General features: G+C 38.3%; 1 protein-coding gene across 3 annotated transcripts in view; it reads right to left on the bottom strand.

Moving 5' to 3' along the window:
* Window positions 1-21250, bottom strand: part of trappc9 (trafficking protein particle complex subunit 9) — a 619314-nt gene that overhangs the window by 574391 nt on the left and 23673 nt on the right. For all 3 annotated transcript variants that reach the window (XM_088601827.1, XM_088601825.1, XM_088601826.1), the window contains 3 exons: window positions 17257-17382; window positions 10465-10681; window positions 283-426 (listed from right to left, as the gene is read on the bottom strand). In XM_088601827.1, the coding sequence (XP_088457953.1) occupies window positions 283-426; window positions 10465-10681; window positions 17257-17382 (487 nt within the window). The remainder of the gene's footprint in view (window positions 1-282; window positions 427-10464; window positions 10682-17256; window positions 17383-21250) is intronic.

Here is a 21250-nt window from a genome sequence, read left to right as displayed (position 1 = left end):
AGCAATAAACTTGTGTAAGTTTGCTTTTTCTTGACGCTAAAGGTTATTTAATGTCCCTAAATATTCTTTAGACGTCAGAGGACAGAAATCAAACAGGAAGAGTGGATAAAAAGTAAGGATAAGTCTGTAAGCTTTTCCTCCTTCTACCTAAAAATGAGGTCTTCCTTGTCTCCTTCACTGAAGAGGTAAGATCTCTCTCATGGTTTCCTTACTGTTACCAAAACCATGGTCTTCACATTGAGGAACGCAGAGCCTGCAGGCAGGATGGGGGGGGTGGCCTACCTTGGTCAGAGAGAAAGTCCAGCATGGTCTGCAGCAGGAAGGACAGGTGGCGAACGGAGAGGCCAGGGTTGCCCATGCGGCGCGAGGCATACACCAGCTCGTGGAGCAGCCGCATCTGCACAGCCGCCCAGCCCCGGTGAAACCCTGCGGAGAAAACACGAATTCTTTGTGTCATTCGTCGCCCCAAAAGTCCCGCAATACCTGAAGGACTGGCGCATACCTGGCATTATCACTGTACTGATGCCGCTATCCGACGCATCTTAGAGGTGTACCCATACACACAGCTGAGTACTTCACTGAAGCAATCGAAGTGAGGCGCCTTGCTCAAGAGTACAGCAGCTGTGCTCCGCGTAGGATTTAAACCCACATCTTTCCAGTTACTAGCCTACCCTGCTCCCTTTTAAGATTTTCAACCAAATTAAGAAAAAACACAAATATACACTACTTGGTAATAGTAAAGATGCTGTGATACTATAGGACCCTACATATACAGTTGTAGGTAACAATCAAGCTGGACACCAATTTCAGGTTTATGTTGTACTTCGGAGGCTTCTTAATTTAAACAGCTTTTAAAGAACGGCTGTTGTTCCATATTGACTGCTCACTACAACAGTATTACCATCAGTTAAAGTATGTAGGTGGCAATGCTTGCAAATTTCATTCACAAACAATGCAGTGCAGCTCCTAAACATTCACTGACCGCTAAATCCAGAAGTTACATTCTTTGTATTTCACCAGTCGTATTGGTCAGGAACAGCACCTGGGGCCCTGGTTCAATGCCAGACCTGAGGCACTATATCAGAGGAAACTGTAGTTTCTACCCACGTTTGTGTGGGTTTCCTCCAGGTGCTCTGGTTTCTACCTACAGTCCAAATACATTAAGTTAAACGGCCTCTGAGAAAATCCTGCTTGGGTATGAGTGTGTGTGTGTGCGATGGACTTGCTAATCCTCCTATTTTGGTATCCTCTGCAAACTCAACTGGTTTACTAAGTGTACCACATTTCAGATCATTGGCAACAGTAATAAAATCTACTATAGATTCTTGTAGTACACAATTACATCAAGTCCCATTGAGTATTCTCCTCTTATCTGTACTTCAATTTTGAATTCAAATACACATTTGCCGACTGAATGTCATTAGAGAAAATGTTTCAGAAGGAAATATATCAAAGCCATTAGAAAATATAAATGCACTATATTGCACACTCTGTGTATCAGCTACAGCTTATAGGATTCTCTGAACAAGCAACAAATTGATTAAACCCAAGCTAACTATTCCCTAGGATTTTATTTCCACAGAAGTGACCCTCTAATTAAGTTATAAGAATCATTTCCATAAAGGTACACAGACTTCTTGGTTCTAATTACTTGGTTCAAGCTTGTTAATCTTCTTATTGGTGGTCACTAGATTAGCAATTCTCTAGTCCCTGGACACTAATCAAGCCTGAGGATTCTGTTGGAAGAGCTGCATCAATGGCTTATGAATAACATCTTTCTTTAAGCACAACTGGCAGAATACCTAGAGACCTGGAGGTTTATTCATCTCGAGTGTTTCCACTAACCCAGGTACTTCCGCCTCTTCTGTGTTAATACTGTTTAACACAGAAGTGAAATAACCAGTTAGTACATCAGCCATTTCCCTTTCATTGTCTAAAATGTTCCCAGCATTCTGCCAAATGCACCTTGCACGACCCTTTACAGTTTTTACTGTTGCAGTACTGAAAGAACTTTATTTTAGCCTTTGTTGCTCTCCAAATCCCAGTGTCTCTCTCAGCCTTTCTAATATCCTTTTTACCTGTGAGTACAATTCATTGTACTTCTCTTCCTTAACCAGATTCAGATGTTTTTATAAAAGCCCTTTCCCTTCAATGTTTTCAGAACTGATTTGTTAAACCATTTGGGACCCTTTTGTAGCTTGGGCTTTACTCTTGGGAGATGCCTGTTCTGTGCTTCAAGCAGAATCTGTTTAAACTGTTGCCATTTATTCTTCACTGATTCCACATCTATCCTACCATTCTGCTTCTCTTAAGCTCTCTCTCATTCCTTCAAAGTCTGATTTTCTAACACTGTAAACTTTTGGGGGGGCTTTGCACAGTTTTAAAGTATATTACCAAGCACATCATATTATAATTATAGGGTAGTCTCCTGTTTGCAAAAACATATATCACTATTTTAAAAAGTCAATGTGCTATTGATGTTCCACTTATTGTATCAATAAGGCTTTATTTTTTATTAAAAAGCAATCCATACACACATAACTCACTAAGTCAAGCACACTGTGAAGGAGGCAAATTTCATTACACATTACATATTCAGTTAAAGTTATTTAGTCCTTTTGAAGCTATTAGGGAACCAGGAAAATGAGCATCTCCATAATATGATTTCACAGAGCTTATGCCATGACTGTTATTGCAAAGCAATCTATAAAAGAAATGGAAGTTACAAGAAGAAAATATTAAAAGTTGAAGTCTGTTAGAAGAATGACACAGCAAGCTAAGAAGCCGTTAAAACTCCCCAACTCAAAACAATAAGTCTGAAATAGGTAACTGCTTGTATTATCATTAAAAACTTTTAAGCTTTTAAAGCCAGGAGCCATATCACCCTGCATCTCAACTGACAACCTACTGAATCTAAGCAGGTGAGAGCCTAGTCAGTACCTAGATGAGAGAGGTGTTAGTGGGGCCAGCAGGGGGCGCTCACCCTGCAGTCTGTGTGGGTCCTAATGCTCCAGTATAGTGACGAGGACACTATACTGTTAAAAGGCGCCATCCTTCGGATGAGATGTAAAACCGAGGTCCTGACTCGGTGTGGTTATTAAAAATCCCAGGGCATTTCTTGAAAAGAATAGGGGTGTTACCTCGGCCTCCTGACCAAATTTCCTCATGGCCTTTACCAATCATGGCCTCCTAATAATCCCCATTTATAAACTGGCATCATCACTCTGCTCTCCTCCCCACTGATAGTTGATGTGTAGTGAAAGAACTGGTGCACTATGGCTGCTGTCGCATCAAGCAAATTTTGCTTTCCTCCTGTGGATATATACATGAGGCTACAGTCTCCACACTCTTTCCACATGTGTTTATAAGGCTGACAAATTTAAATGCCTTTCATTACCAGCACACAACACAAAGCTCACAAATTAAGCATGAAGATGCACTTTTAAAGAAATCTGTTTTTTTCTAGGCTAAACGCATACAGCAAGTTCGCAATTTTGTGTGGAGTGTGCCACAACTCGCCCTACTCCCTTACATGTGAGACAGCACGTTTTCTAGCCCTAAAAACTGATGCTGATCACTTTAAAGCCCGAGAGAACACGAAGTGCCCTAAAGACAAAAACTGAGGCAGATTCTTATTATTATACATTGAACATGCCTTTATCGGGTGAAAGAAACCCAGTGGACAAGCTGTAGGCTCCAGCTCTCCGTGTGAATGTCTTCATTGGTGTTATTTCAAGGTATGATTGAAGGTGTCTGGAAATCCAATTAGCACACCGCCAAGATAATGATATTGGTCCTGCTACAGAGCTATCACACTGTCACACATTGCCTAAATCAAAGGCTCAACACCTTCTGGCTGGCTAACAAAAGGCAGAGTATTAGTCCCTTGTAAAGAGTACAGGATACTGATCTTGGCATTTATTTAAATCCCACAGTTCAAATACCTCCGCTGTACATTCACTTGGGAGTCATAAAAGGTTCTCTCAAATACTGCATCCAAAATAAAATGATAGAATGTAGCTTTTGTAAAAATCAACATTGTAATCTTGCCAAAATAAAGGATAAAGGGGCACCAAAGCTCCATTTACTTCAGATGGTGCTTAGTGCAGGGATTAACAATACTCTTATTTTAGGTTTGCGATTTATTTTTTCTAGAGCTTAGAAAGGTGAATCATTTTCAGGTGTGCAAGGAACATCTTAAATATCTGCTTAAATTATGATGCCACAAGATCATTTCAGCCAGTATCTATTACATTTAAAAGAAAACTGTTGAAAACATTTTAAGTCCGTCCCCCCCTTATCTTTTCTGCCCAAAAAGCCTGTATAATAGCGATGCTATTTAACAATACAGATTATCTCAAAGGAAATATCCTTTAGGAGTTCAAAAAATGCTGTCAGTTCTCTTTGTAAAAAAAACAAACAATTTATTTATTCTTGTTTTGCAAAAAAATATTTATATGCACAGCTGTGTACAATATTACACTGCATTAGTCAATATCGGGGAAGAAATGTGGTATTTTTTTTCATTTCAAAACTTGGCACTACTATTTTAACCCAACTGTAACAAATTATTACAAAGTCTTCTTAATAAGAGGCTACATCACAGATGAGTGAAATTCATTTATCACTTTGAACTCCCCTTTCTCTGGCAAAACCGAACACCTGGCCTACGCTATTTTAAGAGTGGCTTCTTATTAAATTAAAATGTGGCTGTTTGTTATCTGGCCGTATCTCTGCGATGCTTTTTTGTTCTACTATGTTTCTCCTGGTGCTGCCAGGAACTTTGCAGTTTCGGGATGACACATCACAGCTGGGCTCCCTTGCCTGTGTTGCTTTATAAGTAAATAAATGAGGCACTGCCTGCTCGCATTAATATAAGGGAAAAAAAAGGAAATGGCACAAGCCTAAACAAAAAAAAAATCTTTTGAAGTCTGAAATGCTTTCAAAATACATCATCATTTTGTGCTTGCTTAGAAAGCTGTGGAAATAAACAGATAAACTGAAGATGAATAAAAGGTAAAATAAAGCTTGCTCGTAGTTAACAGACATACTGCTTGGCAGTACCAAGTCTTCAGATTTTCTTGGTTATTCAAAGGTATTTTTTTATTTCGTTGTCATATATATTTGTTTAACACATGCTAAAGAAACAAATTCCAAAATTGGTCACATCTGCGTAGAAGAACAGCAAGTTGCGCGGGAACCTAGCTATGATTATTTTCCTTCTTGTACATCTGAATTTTTAGTAACCTTTTCCATTTTCCCTGCATCCTGTTATTCCCTTTGCAACACCTGGTTTAATTAAAGCTTATCACCTTAAATGTACTGTATCTTTCAAACACGAACTGCACGTCTGCATGTCAGGCATCAGGCACACACTGACGAAGTGCTGCAGCTGGAGCCGAGAATCTCCCGGCTGTATCAAACAGTGGGACAAACTCATCCTCACACTTGTCAGGAGGAAGTAAAATCCGTGAATGAACTGGGAAAAATAAATGTGGCCCAAGTCACAGACCCGACTCTTTTGACAGAGCATAGCAACCTTCTAATTAAATTCTAATTATAGGGACGGTGTACAAAAAACAGTTACTTGCTCGATGCAAAGACTTTTTTTTTAACTTCAAGGAACTTGAAAGGCCGAACGCGAGACGGAAATGTCACAAAAGCCGAACGCAAAGTGATTGTTCCGGTATTGTCCGACTTCCCTCTTTGCGACAAAAGTCTTCCAAGAAAAAAAAAAATGACCTCCTGTTATTTTGTCAGTTTTGAGAACTGGTCTCACTTTTCAGGTTATGACTGCAAATCTCCATTTTAGTACCACTAACAATGATTAAATAGGTGGCTTTTTCAAAGTTATATCTTCAGCAACACGACAAATACAATGCCTCACTGCCTAGAATATCATGGGTTAGGAGAGAGAAACATTTTGATGGGCGCGTATACTCCCAGGGCTAATACAAATGGGTTTACAGAATAATTAATCCTGGTCACAAGTGGATGCGCACATTGTTTGCAGAAAACAGAAATGTCGATGTTGCTGCTGCTTCTTCACATTCAATAATTTAATTCCTTCCCTGCTGTTTTGGACACTGCCATTATTCTTAATTCTTCTAACTCTTTGACCAATAAATTACAAACTTCCTTGAAGACATGCACTGAGGATTATACATAAAAATAGGATAATCAAAGTTCAATTGAATTTTAAACAGAACTCCATCAGTTCTTATTGACTCTGCTTAAACTGCTTTAATCATGGCCTAAAATAACCAGAAGGATTTGGAACTAAATCCATGTCGTTTCTGTTTTATATTGATGTGTATATCATATCAAGCATTTTTGATAAGTTACTTCTTTTCCAGTAAATTATTATGTCTACTGCAAATGATAGCCCCTTCACAAAAGTGCCACAACTTTCTTATACATTCTACTTATTTCCAAAACATTTTTAAAATAATTAAATAGAAATAAGTCAAACAAAATGTTCTCATACTCAAAAGTATAAAATTTATACCAAGGGATATTAAATTAAATACAAATATACAAATATTCAGACTGGCAGACTGAAGGAATCAAACTTATTTAGTCTTGAAAAGTGAAGACTGCGAAGGGACTTGTTACAAATATTAAAAATCCTCAAAAGGCCCTGACAAAGGCACCACAGTCTGCTGAAAGGAGGCACTTCTTAAGTCAGTAAAGAAAGTTGCGATGGGTTCACAACTGCAATTACAACTGTTTTGTTCTGTGAAACTTTATTAATTTTTTTTTTTTAGTTTGACCCACCAACACAAACATACAGCAAGCAATAATATTTACAAGTCTATTAAACCAGCTAGGACTGTGTCTTTGAATATTGGCTGCCACTGAACTTCTATAGGAAAAACTCAAAAAAGGTTCATGACATGGCTACAATTATAACCCCTAAAACTGCAAAACCCCAAATCACGTTAACCTGTAAAAAAAAGCCTGACCAGCAACAGAACAGTTGCACTTTCCATTTCTGGTCATTTGAAAGTGCTTATAAGAATTTGCAAAACAATAAAACCTGTGTGCCACTCACTTCCTCATGATCTCTCTATTGAACCACATTCAATATCCAGTACTCAATGCCAGAATATACCTTCCTCAATTCAATAAATAATTAGACCAAATGCTCCTATAATGTAGCACCTGTATTATTCTCTGGGCTAGGCATTTCAGAAATCTGTGTTTTACCTACCGAAAGGTGTCTTGACTTAACCATGCCACTCCATTCCAAACACCTTAAACTTCTTACTGTGGGCATCTTGTACAACTGATATGTAAACTGTGAATCTATTATCTTTAAATTTTGTTTTTCATCATGTCAGCTAAATATTTAAAGCAACATCAATTTTAAGTCATTTCTGTCAATATGGTAGGCAAACATTGTATTCTGTTGTGACTCGATCAAGCCTAAATCACGGAATTGCTCCGTTTCACTTCTTTTATGATTAAATTCATTGTGGGAAGTCATTGTGTGGAATATAACTGACCAAATGCGAGATTTAAAATGTTAATTTGAAGAACTGAATATGAAGGAGAGCACTTTATGCATCTTTAAATCATGCTTGGCAGGTCTGAGGGAGGGCTATCTTGTCACATTATACTTCCATCTAATTAGCACCTTGATTGCATTATGATCTTGTACATGCAGGATATCATGTCATGCAGTGTCATGCAGCTGAAAAACAAATCAGGAAAAAGTTGTTTTAATCCCTGTGAAGAAATTACACTGCTTCTTTAGCAGTCATGAACTGTATGTAAGAAAAAATGCATAACGAAAAAAGCAAAAGAAGAAAATTTAATGAAAAGATTACAGTACAACCAGGTTATTTGGAACCCAACTCAGCACAAATACTGACTTTCAAATGCATCCGACAGATTTGTAAATGATAAAATGAAACAAGTCAGGATAGTGCTCTATTCACTGTTGAGTGGCATTTAATTGCTTACTTTGGGTTTCTCTGCACTGAATTATTTAATTGGGAATAAACCGTCTGCGCATGTGTGCATGTTGACAGAGCAAAGCAAGTACCGTACCCACAAGGGAATAATAAAACATGGCCCTGTCTGTATTTCTCTGCTCTAACTGCAGGTTTTCCTCAGGGGCATTGTCATCACCAGGTGTCAATTTACAGCTTTGTTATTTTAATCAGCTCTCATTTTAGCGCACTGAAGCAAAACGGGGATAGGCAAATAACACCTGCCCCCCCCCCACACACATCATCCCCAGAGCTGTTCTGCAGATTTGCACTTAAGGTCAGTCACATGATTTGTAGGCCACAAGGTCAGACAAGGGATTGAGACAGCAGATGGAGGCCCACAGCTATGAAACAACGAAATGCACGACTTACAGACTTGTATAATGTGCAGACTCATCTCAATCTACAAAAGACTCGCAAATTCCGCATGTAGAAAGCAGATATTTCAGACCTTAAACTACACAGACTACAAAGACAAAGGATGTATTTAATACAAGATTTAGCCATGTTTTTTTTAAGTTTACTGTACTTTCTTTTGAATATTTTTGTGCAGATACTTTATATGACAGTTTCTTTGTCTGAACTGCCTATTCGAGCATTAAATGCGTATCCGATACCTTGGTGTCCTTACAGTACAGTTTCGCTCTTGAAAATCTTTATGAAGCAAATAGTCCTCTTCCACACTGGTGTAAAAGAAAATTAATCAATCCATCAAAATCAAGTCAGAAAAGTTGTTCCTCATGCATTTTTAAATATATACATCTGTCAGATCCCTCAAGGTCTTGTTTTACTGTGTTTGTGCAGAGGTCACGAAAATGATAAAATGACTTGAATACCTGAGGGAAAATCGCTATTCGATATTCATTTGAAGAATTTTCTAAAAGTCAGTGACCAGGCCCAAGGCAAAGATTTTATTTTTCATATATACACCACATTTTACTGATAGAATAACTCCAGGTTTCCTCCAGGTGCTTCTGTTTATTTCCACAGTCAAAGGACATACCGGCAGGTTAATTGGCTTATGGGAAAATTGGCCCTGGCGTGTGTCTGTAAGTCTGTCTGTCTGTGTGTGCCCTGCAATGGACTGGCATCACTGGAAGAAGTAGTTAGTAAATGGATGAATGGACAGAAAAAACAGCATTACGCATTGTTTATAGATCAAATCACGTTATGAAGAAGCAAACATTCTATACAGAAACTCCATAATGGAAATGTATTAAGGCTGAACTTTTTGTAAAACTACCTAACAGCTCCTGCAACAAAAAATATTATTTCCCATCCAAAGGTCTATGAAGAAAAACAAAAGTGGAGACAGACCGATAGCCCTAGATGATCAAGCCAAAATGGATTCTGAAATCCTACAAAAAAAGTTTCAAAGTCAAATGCGTAGAAGCAAAAGAGTTGTTTCTTTTTATTTTTTTGCTTAGCCAAATGAATTCAAGAACTAGAAGCAGAACTACATTTTAAGCTATATTATATTAATTATATGCAAGCAGGAAAACCGATAAAAAGCTCACACCCCAGTGGTAATCGTTTACAAGACTGCGAATATGGTCATAATATTTCATTTTGCAATTTGTGTTATAGTATAAGAAGCTATATACAGTAACAATATATTGTTTCTGCCTGTGCATATACAGTGCCTTGCAAAATTATTCAGACTTATGTGAAATTACAAAATGATGCATCCACTTTATCTTAAACGTATCACTTGGAACAGCTGTTTGTCTGGTTGGTTTAAAACAAAAACATGTGACTCTCTCTTGCAATAGCCCTTTTATGATAATTTTCAATATGACATCCAATGACTTGTCTGATTATGACCATGTGTCAGAAGAATACAAAGATTCCAACATAAATGATGAAATAGATCATTTCATCATTTAACACAACAGCAGGTTTATTCAGACAATGAGCTCTCCATTATAAAAGGGCAACTTTAAATATTCTTCTGTCTGGACAACATCAAGTAAGCAGTTTAACCCAATCATCACTCTCAAACTATGAACCCCGTAACTGATAGCTTCTTTCTGTTTGCAAGAGTGCTCCACTAAAGACCTCAACAAAGGTTTTTTAAAGGATCTGATTAGGTAAAAGATTTGATGTGGTCCTGGTTTTAGTTTTTCCAGAATATGTACTGGCAACCATCCAGAAGGAATAGTTATTGTCTTCTCCGTCGTTATAAGAAATGACTCATTTCTCCACCACGATGCTCTTTGACTAACCCCTCCACATTTCCAGCAATTGTCTACAAAATGTAAGACTCACTTGAGCAGACGGAGGCAAATGGAAATTTGGGATCTCAAAATGAGAGGTGTGTGTGTGTTGGAGGGCTCAGAAACAAGACCAGCTGGTGAAGAAATCTCACAAACCACAAGTGTTCACAGGAACACAGGTCATACCCACATACCTGATACACTTGCGGACTTTCAAAGCAGAAGCTCCAATATCAAAAGAAGAGGTTTACCTTTACTGAAGTCCTGCGGATCCAAAGACAGGCTGTATCCAGGCAGAGTCTCCAGAAGCAGTTTATAGCAGGCCTTCCAGCCTGGCTCAGGGATGGTGGGGGCCACACACTGCATAGCAGCCACACGCTTGAAAAATGCAGACTTGCGATGGAAACCAATTAAGCCGTACAGCTCGGACAAAATACTGTAACGCTGAATCTTCTCCTCTTCAGACAGCTAAAGTGAAAAGAAGACCATTATCTCGGTATTTGAATTCATACATGTTTTTTTTTTACAGCAATACGAATACAGTTTTATCTAAATGCTGTGTATAATGGTACACGTTACAAAACAGCAAAACTAAAAACAGAAGAATTCTAGAAATACAAAAGCTACCTTAGAAGATACCCCAGTAAGCCAAAACATCAAAATAGTTCAAGTAGGGAGCTGCGTCAGCATTTGTAGCCTGCAAAGCAACAAGTCAAGGTTTATCCCAGGCCGAAAAGAGAAGAAAGAAACACACCCAAAGAAAGTTCCACAGCCGAAACGTTGTGTTTCTTTTTCTTCTCTTTTCAGCCTGGAATAAACCTCGACTTGTTGCATAACATTAAAGTAGTCTCATTTTGGATAAATCCAGACATGTATCGATATTTCAGTCTGATATGAACATCAAATGGATCCAGTCGTGCAGGGGTTAGCATTTCTGCCTCGCGGTATGTTCACCCCATGATCGACCTGGTCTCCTCCGGGTGCTCTGGTCTCCTCCCACAACCCAAAGACATACTAGCTTCTGGGAAAATTGGCATTGTGAGTGTGTGCGTGTCTGTATTTGTGAGTGCCCAGCGACAGGCCATCTAGGGTGTACACCACCTAGTGCCCGTTGCTTGCCAAGAAAGGCTCTGGCTCCCCCATGACCCTGAATTAGAAGGAGAAGTTAGAAAAATGGATAGATGAACATCAAATGAAAGGACAGGGTGCAAAGTAACACCAAGGTTTCCAGTTGCCATCCTTAGGTCCCATGTCGGTTTGAGCCGTGTGTGCTCAAGCACTCCTAATATTTGCGATCACATTGTTAATAAATCTGGCTGCCATAGGACTGCAATTACAGAATATATTGAATTCAGCAGTCAATTTATCTGACTATTAATTATGAATCAGTTGAAACGTCATTTTCCCAGTAGGCAATAATCAACTACGCCAACCAATAACCAGAGTCTTTGTCAGCATTGGTGATAAACTGATGATCCACAGTCTTCAGGGTTGGGCGTTCCACCGATCTCTGGATGGTAAGGGGTGGTGACAAATACCTTTTATATACTATTGACACCTTACCGCAACTCGTACATATACCCTAAAAGCCAGCCAAATCTTCTTATACAGCTGCAGTAGCATTAAGTTTACCAATAATGTTCTACCACTAAAGGTTCTGAGAAACCAAGAGTCCTGACTGTTCACATTTTAAACTTTGATACTTTGATATATATATATATGAGGTACCAACCTAGTCAGGGGAGTCATACAAAATCTGCATGAATGGACCCAACCATCTTTTTTCTACTGCATTATTTAGACTTGGATTAGAGAAATGAGATAAAATGACTAAACCAGAGCCCCACTAGTGACGTGTATACACACAAAAGATATCCAACTATACATGCATATTAAAAGGGAAGAGACTGTTTGAGTCGAGTGAATGGGGTGAGGAGATATTAGTTATTTTGCTTTTATAAAGTGAAGAACAAGGACAGAATAACTAGTAGTAGAGGTTAAAATGAAGACAAAGGATTCACAGGTTGTACGAACAGCAAGCTGTGTCAGTACAACTACAGATACTGGGGATACTGAACATGCGTTTATGATGTACATATGAAAATACAAGTTTTTTACAAATGAGTATGTGTACTTGTGGGATTGTTCTCCCTGCAAACACAGATTCCACTGTCTGGGTTTTGTAAGCACCCAGTCTCAACGAGGAACTCATACACACAGTAACAAAGCAAAGCCTGAAATGTCAAGCAGCGGTTATGCTGCCTGCTTCGGTATTAACACAAACAAATGTTCTCCCAAAAGAGCGGTTTCCTCCTAATTAAATTTGCACTATTATTAAAACATGTTCTGAACGGTTGCAATTGGACACCGAGTTTATGATTACCCTGAAACCACTTAACATTTCATTTTAGTGTAAATTGTTAAATCCCCTGAGTTTTTAAAATTACTTTCCATTTTAAAGGGCATTTACAAATGAGGCGGCCATTTGGGTCATCTAGCTTTTTTTGTTGTTTACTACTTAATTGATCCAAGGATCGCATCTCATCCCTGGGTAACGTGTTCCAGATCTCACAGCCCCTTATGATCTCAGTTTTACAGTGGCTATCAAAGGTCTTCACCCTCCTTGGACTTTGTATTTTATATTTTCATGTGTTACAATATGGAATCATAATGCATTAAACTGGGAGTTTTCAGTTCAATTCAAAATACTTTATTCACCCCCATGGGGGAATTAATTTTCTGCCACTGATTAACAGAAAACGCTATAAAGTGAAAACAAAATTCTGCAGATCCTCCTTAATTAATTATAAACACACAATGGGAAAATAATGAATTGCAAAAGTTTTCACCAGCAGTATATAACCAAATTTACTCTGAAACTTTCTTTGTCTTCATGATGTAATTTTTGCTGGAAGGGTTACAAATCAAATCATTGACTTCCCAGCGATAGGTATATGTACCCTAAACCTATACTTTGATACACCCTAATTGCACATAGGGGGATTCCATTCAAATAATTATGGGACTACTAAAGACATTGGTTGCACTAGAGCCTATTTAGGTGTGTCTTAGTAAAGGGGGGGAAAACTTACAGGTATGTAATCACTTTTGTGTTTTATATTTATAATTAATTAAGGGGAATCTGTAGAATTTTGTTTTCACTTTGACATTGTTTTGTGTCGATCAATGGCAAAAAATCCCAAATAAATACATTGTGATTCTGTAAAAGCCCAAGGGGGGGCGAATACTTTTGATAGCCACTGTAAATGCACTTCCCTGTAAGTTCCACTGTGGTCTTTGGCTCATGTGTCACTGTTCTTTCTGAAGAAGTCCAGTGACTAAATTTGGCCATAATGATATTGTAGTTTCTGAATAACTGAAGCACCAGTCTTTGCCATTTGCTAAAGACTAAACGTTTAGGTCTATTCATAATGAAAACATTTTTCCCCATGTTGTTTACAGATGCTAACTAAATACAAGTTATCATTCTACCTTAATCTACAAAATCTGCAAAGTACAGTTATCATTGATCATTGAGGAGCTGACCTGACACATTTCTGTTCTAGGGGTGATTTATTCCACAAATTTGGGTTTAACGGTACTTTTATACTGCTTTCTCTTCATCCACATTTTCCTCATTAAAATTACAGTTCTCATTCTATGCATACTGACAGGTTTTTCTTGGCTGTCAAGCTATCTGATGTGTTGCTACATCTTTCTAAAAGTGTGCTCTTTATATAGAAACCTCCAGGTTTGGAATTCAAAATTCATTACACAAGTTCCTATCCCACTCATTTCCTTTCCAATGTAAAAATGCTAACATTTGCATTTTTATGGAAGGATAACTGGCAAATTAGACTAATAATCTCCATGTAGAAGATGGATAAATTAGGCCAACAATCATTTTAACTCCCGTAGATCTTCTAAAGCGTGCATGTGCAATATGTTCATGGAGGACACCAAGAGAAACTTCAAACCCAAGATCTTAAGGTCATGCTGTAAGATTGCTTCAATGTTAGTCCTAAAATCACTATGAAATGTAAATCTCCTAGATTTTCTTACACTTTTCTACTTACTTAGTCCTTGAGGCGAAATTAGACTATGATCCATTCCAGTCTCAGTGATTACTGTAGACCACTATAGCCACAGAAAGCATCAACGATTAATCAACAGCCAAAATCTCAGGCACTTTCTTAGCTGGAACAGCTGGAAATGTTAGAATGGTGGCAATCCTATCCATCTCAAGTCAAAGATAGAATCTTAACTGAGAAGCTAAATCTTGAATACAAAAAATACCTTTTAAAATGGCTGTATTAAATGTTTCTGTCATATCAGTTTACATGCATTTCACCTGACAATATTTGTGGAAGTAGAACCTACCCTCCTCTTTTACTGCAATAATTTTAAATTATATTTCTGAAAAATATTTTACCGAAATGAGACTGGATCCACAAATATATCTATATCCAAGTCCTTTTCTTGGGGGGAAAAAAAGTACATAAAGCATGCAGCACAACGGAAAGGCTCATTAAAGTAATGCAGACTTACCAGACTTACTAACCCTAACCTACCAGAATCAATCTTTCTTTTATGATGTAAGCAAGCTCCGAAGTTCCTTAGCGGAGATGTAATCTCTCACTGGCATCATTGCAAGCGTCACTGCTTCACCAAATGACAGATCCTGGCCTACTTACATCCACCCTGCACTGACAGCAACTCTGCCTATTAAGGAAGACCAGGTCACTGCTGGCATAATGACATGTCTCATGCTCAAAACAGATGCCTGCATTCTGAGCGAGCACCTTCATTGTTTGAGCCACTCGGAAAGCCACAACATAACCTTCACCTAGTTTACATCCCGTTTTAACTTCATGTTTAGTTTTTGAATATGAGACCTGGTTATATTAAAGATTTTGCCGTTTCATCTCAAAACCTAGGTGCCACCTTTGACGGCATGCACTTACGCATTTCGTTGTCTGAAAACCTTTGAAGAAAAGGTTTGGTCCTCATGGGTCCTCATGGAGCCTATCCTGGCAAGCAATGGGCGCAAGGCAGGATACACTCTGGATGGGACGTCAGCCCATCAGTCCATCGCAGGGCACATACAGAACCCCACTCACACCAGGGCTAATTTTCCCAGAAGCCAATTAACCTACCGGCATGACTTTCAACTGCATGAGGAAACGGGAGCACCCAGAGGACACCCATGCCAATGCCAGAACTGAACCCAGGGCCTCAGCGTTACAAACCAGTGTGCCACCCTTCTGCCTTTACAACCAACATCTTGCAAAAAATTCAGTTCACATTTCTGGCTAAAACACAAAAGAGCTAAACCTGGCGTGAACTAAATGAAGACCAGGAATTGAATGTTCTGTTATTGTTATAGCATGGAATCGTTCTTGACTTTAACCAGTATTTACCTCTCCAGCACACACATGGTCATACAGAATCAAGTAAAGCCATTTATTAAACCAATCATTAAACCAACCGTATGCCACTCATTTAATTAGTACAACATGCATAAATGTGTAGATCGATACGGCAATTCACCAATTTTATTCAATATTACAACAGTGTGGTAATTAAAATGAGGCATATGTAACGTGTCAACAAGTTTTGCTTCAAATGAAGAGATGAAAGATACTGAAATCAGAAAATTTGTACAGTCAAAATTAAACAGAATTAGCCTATACAGTATATAGTATGGTAATAGTGTACAGTGGGGAAAAAAGGCAGTTACATGTAATGTACAAGTAACAATTTTTACTAAATTACACTTATTTCCTCAATTATATTCAAAGTATACTGTGTGTTATTACTTGCTGTTAAGTAGAATCATGTGTTGCAATACTCATTCTTTCATGGGATTGTCCTTGCTGTGTGACAAATATTGTTTAGCCTTTAACATTAAGTTAAGAAATATTTTTTCAGCTTGATTCCAAACCTCTTCTTTTTTTTCTACTTCAGATTTCAATTAGTCATCAAAGCACAGAACATAATTTAACTGTCTTAAAGGCACACTTGTTTTGGGCTGAACATCCTCCATCACTGCCTTGGAACAACAGAGATAGTTGAATGAAACGACTTCTAATTTTTTTAATTGATCTGGGTTGACAGACTTTTCAACATCTGCATTGAATCTTTGAATACAAGGTCTACCATTTGTATATTATAATATTATATAATAATATATTAATATATTTGTAACAGTATTCTCTAGCAGAAAACCAGTTGTCCCATTGTGTTGTGTATAGTAACAGCTATTGCTCCTAGAAAAGTAAACTACCTATGAATATGCATTATACGAGCTAAATATTATATGAACAGTTCACTAAGTTAATCACAATTTTCAATACTGTGCAACTAGTTAAAAGCATACTTGAAATATAAATACAGTCCACTTAAAATATTTCAGAGATATTCTGAAACTGAAACCACAAATGCATTAACTTAATTAGATTAGGAAACTGATCAGAATCAAGAGTCCTGTTCCCTTTTCCCAGCAACAAATTTACCAGGGGCTATTTTTAATCAGTCTCTCAACAGGGGGAGCCCAGCAAAATTGAACTTCAGATCAGAAACTATGGGGAAGGCAAATGGATGCTTTAAGAAGCTGCAGGTTAGGTGCCAGTGAAACACAGGAGCAGAGGGGAGTCTAGAGCAAAGCGTGTTTCCACTGAGGAACACTCCTACACAGAAATCCAAAAATAACCCAGCACAAACTCTTGACACCACACCGACTGGCACTGTTTCAGCACCTTTTCTGAATTAACACACAGAAGCCCAGAGACCTCCTCTGATCAACAAACCACGCAGGTCTCCATCAAAAGTCCCAAAGCACACGCATAAAGAAATATACAAAACTTAAAGCATTGGAAAATAAGTCAGTTAGGGTCTTCCCTGCTTTCGGAATTCGGTATCGTTTTAATGATTCTCGTGGAAACTGCATTTTTTCCATCGTTTTTGGAAACAGCTCAGAGAGTGTGATTTAAGTGACAATCACAGGATATACTGACTCTCTGCATCTAGTGAGAGAAGATTACCTGGCCGAGGTTGATGTAGACTGCATTCTGAAGAAATTCTGATGCCTCCATGGCTCTCTTCTGGATCGCCAGGACTCTGACTGCCTTCACACACGCCTCCAGTTCAATCACACCGGCATTCTTATACTATAAAAGAAAGTGCACAGCCTTAGGCAAATTCAGCACTCTTGAGTGCACAACGGCAATAGCAATTTGTTACTGTGTTCAGCAAAAAAATAAATAAAGGTTTTTAAGAAGCTGAGTAACCGAAGACAGTTTTTAAAAGTGTAACTTTGCAGCAAAAAAAAAAACTCAACTCAAAGAACCACCAGCAAAACGATCACAAAAAATAAATTATGCAAGCAGGATTAATCAGGCCTGTGATGGCAATGTTAAGTATTTTGCAGAGCATTATAGTCTCTATTCAAACCTTTAAATTATTTTGCAAAAGGTACAAAATTAAATGTAATACAAACCATTTGCTAATTATGATATGACCAAAGTAAATAACTTATTGATTACACTAAAAAAGTGGAATCAGGAAGATAAAAAAACACCGACATTTTTACCAAGACACAGGAATTTCTTGTGAATACAGTATTTTTTTGGGCAATAAAAGGAAACTCAAATTTGACGGTGGACATTCATTACAATTTACTAGCATTCCTGAGGTCAGACTGTAAAGTTGACATCAGACATGGATGAAAAGATGCACAGGTCCTAAGTCAAGAAGATGAGGCTATCAACAGCACTGCTGAAGTGGTTCTTTACTTTTCCTCAGAGAGAATCAAGTCATAGCGAATACTGTTGCTCAGAACTCCACAAACTTAACTACTTCCCAGAAAACACCCAGCGAAAGAAAAAAGAAACTGTCAAGTGCAGGAGCTTGATACGTTTCAGGAACTTCAATTGCTTGCTGTAGAAATCGCCAAAGATGATCATTTTCACCCACATCCAAATGAGGCCGTACAAGAAGCAAACATTTTAGTGCTTGGTGCGAATTTCACAAGTGTTAAAAAATCTGTTGTTATGGCAATGTCTGTGCTCTCAGTTGAAGGGCTTGTTATCGAACAACAGTGGATAAAATACACAAGCTATTTCACTTAATTGCTGCCAACTGGGGACAAGTTTATCTCAAGGGCTGAAGGATTGTGGCTTTAGGATACCAATCAGAAAACAATTGTTATTTGTAATTACAGGAAATTCTGTATCGCACATAAATAGAGTGTTTTCATTTCTTATGTTCCCCTGGGGATCGGCAATTATTTAGGAATATGGCAGATACGTCTCAGCATATTTCAGTACTGAAAACATATACCACTGCCTAATTGGAAAAATCATGAGCAGTCTCTTGCGTTTATTTAGTTGGTTTGTAAATGCAGCATGCTGTTCACATTCAGCTTGGATCTGCATCCTTAAGGAGCAGTTATCCTCTTACTGTGAAACTCAGCTACTGAACAGATGTAGGAGGACAAGCCTTCTTCCCTAATTTTATTACTGGAAAAACCACAAATTTGGTTGTAACAATTCATGTAGTAAAGCTTTGCTGACTGCATTTTCTAAAATATTTCTACTTCTAGAAACACATACAAAGCAAACAGTGGGACTTGGTTGGTGTGGAGGCATAAGACACAGACATATATTACTCCAACACTATGTGAATCCCTTAATTTTTCCAACACAAATAGAGTACTATAGAGTATATTATGGTTTTGTGCACAATACAAAATGTGGATGCTCCAGCTACATTCAAAGAATTTCAAACTGGTGTCCTGGGATCCTCTGAAATGGAGTTTAAAAAGTTTCATGGCACAATTATCCAAAAACTACAAATGTCTTGCTCTTGTTTTTAACCTCTTAAATTCTTCTGTTAGAAGCAATAACACATTTCTCAAAGGATTAAAAAACTAATGATGTATGCTTCACATTTGTCAAATGTGTAGGCATCAAAGCTAAATTTATTAAAGGGAAAAAACATGAATAGATGCAGCAACTTTTCATCATTACTAATTAGCGAATTTGATTTTGTTACTTCTAAAATCCTAGTCTTTCATCTTTTAAATAGAGAAAGCCTGATAGCAGGCTGCAAGGACAGAACAAAAGTAATAATGTGAATTAAAGAGGAAAACATGACTGCAAAGATTAAAAGCACGATTACAATGAGTCATTGCAAGCTTTTGCCAACTAATTATTATTATTAATTGAATGTTTATCCCAAGTGATCTACACAGCTAAACCTATTTTTACATACAGATCTTAGTATCCATTTATACAGCTGGTTTTGCTAGAGAAATATTGCAAACTACATTGCACAGGGGTACAGCCCAGTCACCAGCTGTGAACTGAACCCACGACACCGGTCAGGAGTACAGAAAGTTAACTACTGCTCCTCATTGCGGACCTGTTTTAGTATTTATAATAGTAATAATTGCTTACACTTCTGAACACTCCACTCAAAGCGCTTTAGAGGTAATGGGGACTCCCCTCCACCACCACCAATGTGCAGCCCCCACCTGGATGATGCGACGGCAGCTATAGTGCGCCAGTACACTCCCCACACACCAGCTATCAGTGGGGAGGAGAACAGAATAATGAAGCCAATTCATAGATGGGGATTATTAGGATTGGTAAGGACAAATGGTAAATTCGGCCAGGACACCAGGGTTAGACCCCTACTCTTTACGAGAAACGCCCTGGGATTTTTAATGACCACAGAGAGTCAGGACCTTGGTTTTACGTCTCATCTGAAGGACTTTAAGACCCACACGGACCACAGGGTGAGCACCCCCTGCTGGCCCCACTAACACCTCTTCCAGCAACAACCTTAGCTTTCCCAGGAGGTCTCCCATCCAGGTACTGACCAGGCTCACACCTGCTGAGCTTCAGTGGGTTGCCGGTTGTGAATTGCAGGGTGGCATGGCTGCTGGCATGGTATGGCTATAGGCTTTCACCCGAGACACACATATCGCAGGGAACATTGAGTAGCGAATGGGCAATTTTAACTTTGCCTTTTTTTTTTTTTACATTGTTCCCCATTTTCCCTTTCATTATGCTTTCATTATGTTTTGTAATGACGCTTTTAATTGTATTTGTATCAAGGAAAAGGGGGGATTAAAATCAATGAGTTGTGAGTTGCAGGGCGATATGGTGGCTGGCTAAGGCCCTATCCCTCAATATAACTGGGCTCAAATATTGGAGATAGTCAGAAACTTTTAAAATGAAACACTTGCTGATGAGATTGAAGAAAAGATTAAACTCCCATGGCTGATTACAAATAAAGGTGTATATATTTTGCAAAATCTATACTGTTAAGATGGAACAAAGAAGGACTCTTCAGGCAGGAGGCTTTAAAGAGGACTCCTAGAGGTAGGAAAAAAAGTGCCGAAGTGAAGATGATGAACTAGTCCATTTTCTTTGGTTTCTGCAGGAACACCAATAGGGAGTCTACGTCTTACTGCGAACAGGGGTATTGATATTTAACAAGCACTCAACAGATCAATCCATTTCTCAAGCAAGGACAGGCTGGCTGTGATGCTCTCAGCAGAGGGATGCCATTAACTGGGTTTATGAGGGAAAGTTAGGAGGCACTGTTCTTTTCTTGCAGATGAAAAATGAGTCATAATTAAAAGTTTTTGGATGTATTTACAGCAGCTTACGGCTTGAATCTTCCAACTGGTACAAATGTCATGAGTTTTAGTTGAAAAGGAGCAAGCTTATTAATGCATTTATTTTTTTTGCACTGCACAGACTACTGTGGTAAAACACAACATTTTAATCCGAGGTATATTAAACTTGCTAATATTAACCTTAACAGTTAACTTAAACGCAAGGGCATGGCAATTTAAAATGTTCTTCACCTTTTAAGACTAATAGCGCTGCAGCAATCGCAAATTAACGAAGACTTGCAAATTAAGAACTTCAGAAATGATGAGAACTAGATGCCCCTACTGTGACCAGAACGCTAAAGAGAGAGTTTTCATTTTAAATACAGAAGCTCCTCATCCTCTAGTCAGAC

The sequence above is a fragment of the Lepisosteus platostomus genome, chromosome 12, assembly GCF_059453375.1.
Source record: "Lepisosteus platostomus isolate fLepPlt1 chromosome 12, fLepPlt1.hap1, whole genome shotgun sequence".
NCBI classification, from domain to species: domain Eukaryota; kingdom Metazoa; phylum Chordata; class Actinopteri; order Semionotiformes; family Lepisosteidae; genus Lepisosteus; species Lepisosteus platostomus.
This window is presented reverse-complemented; position numbering and strand designations above follow the sequence as displayed.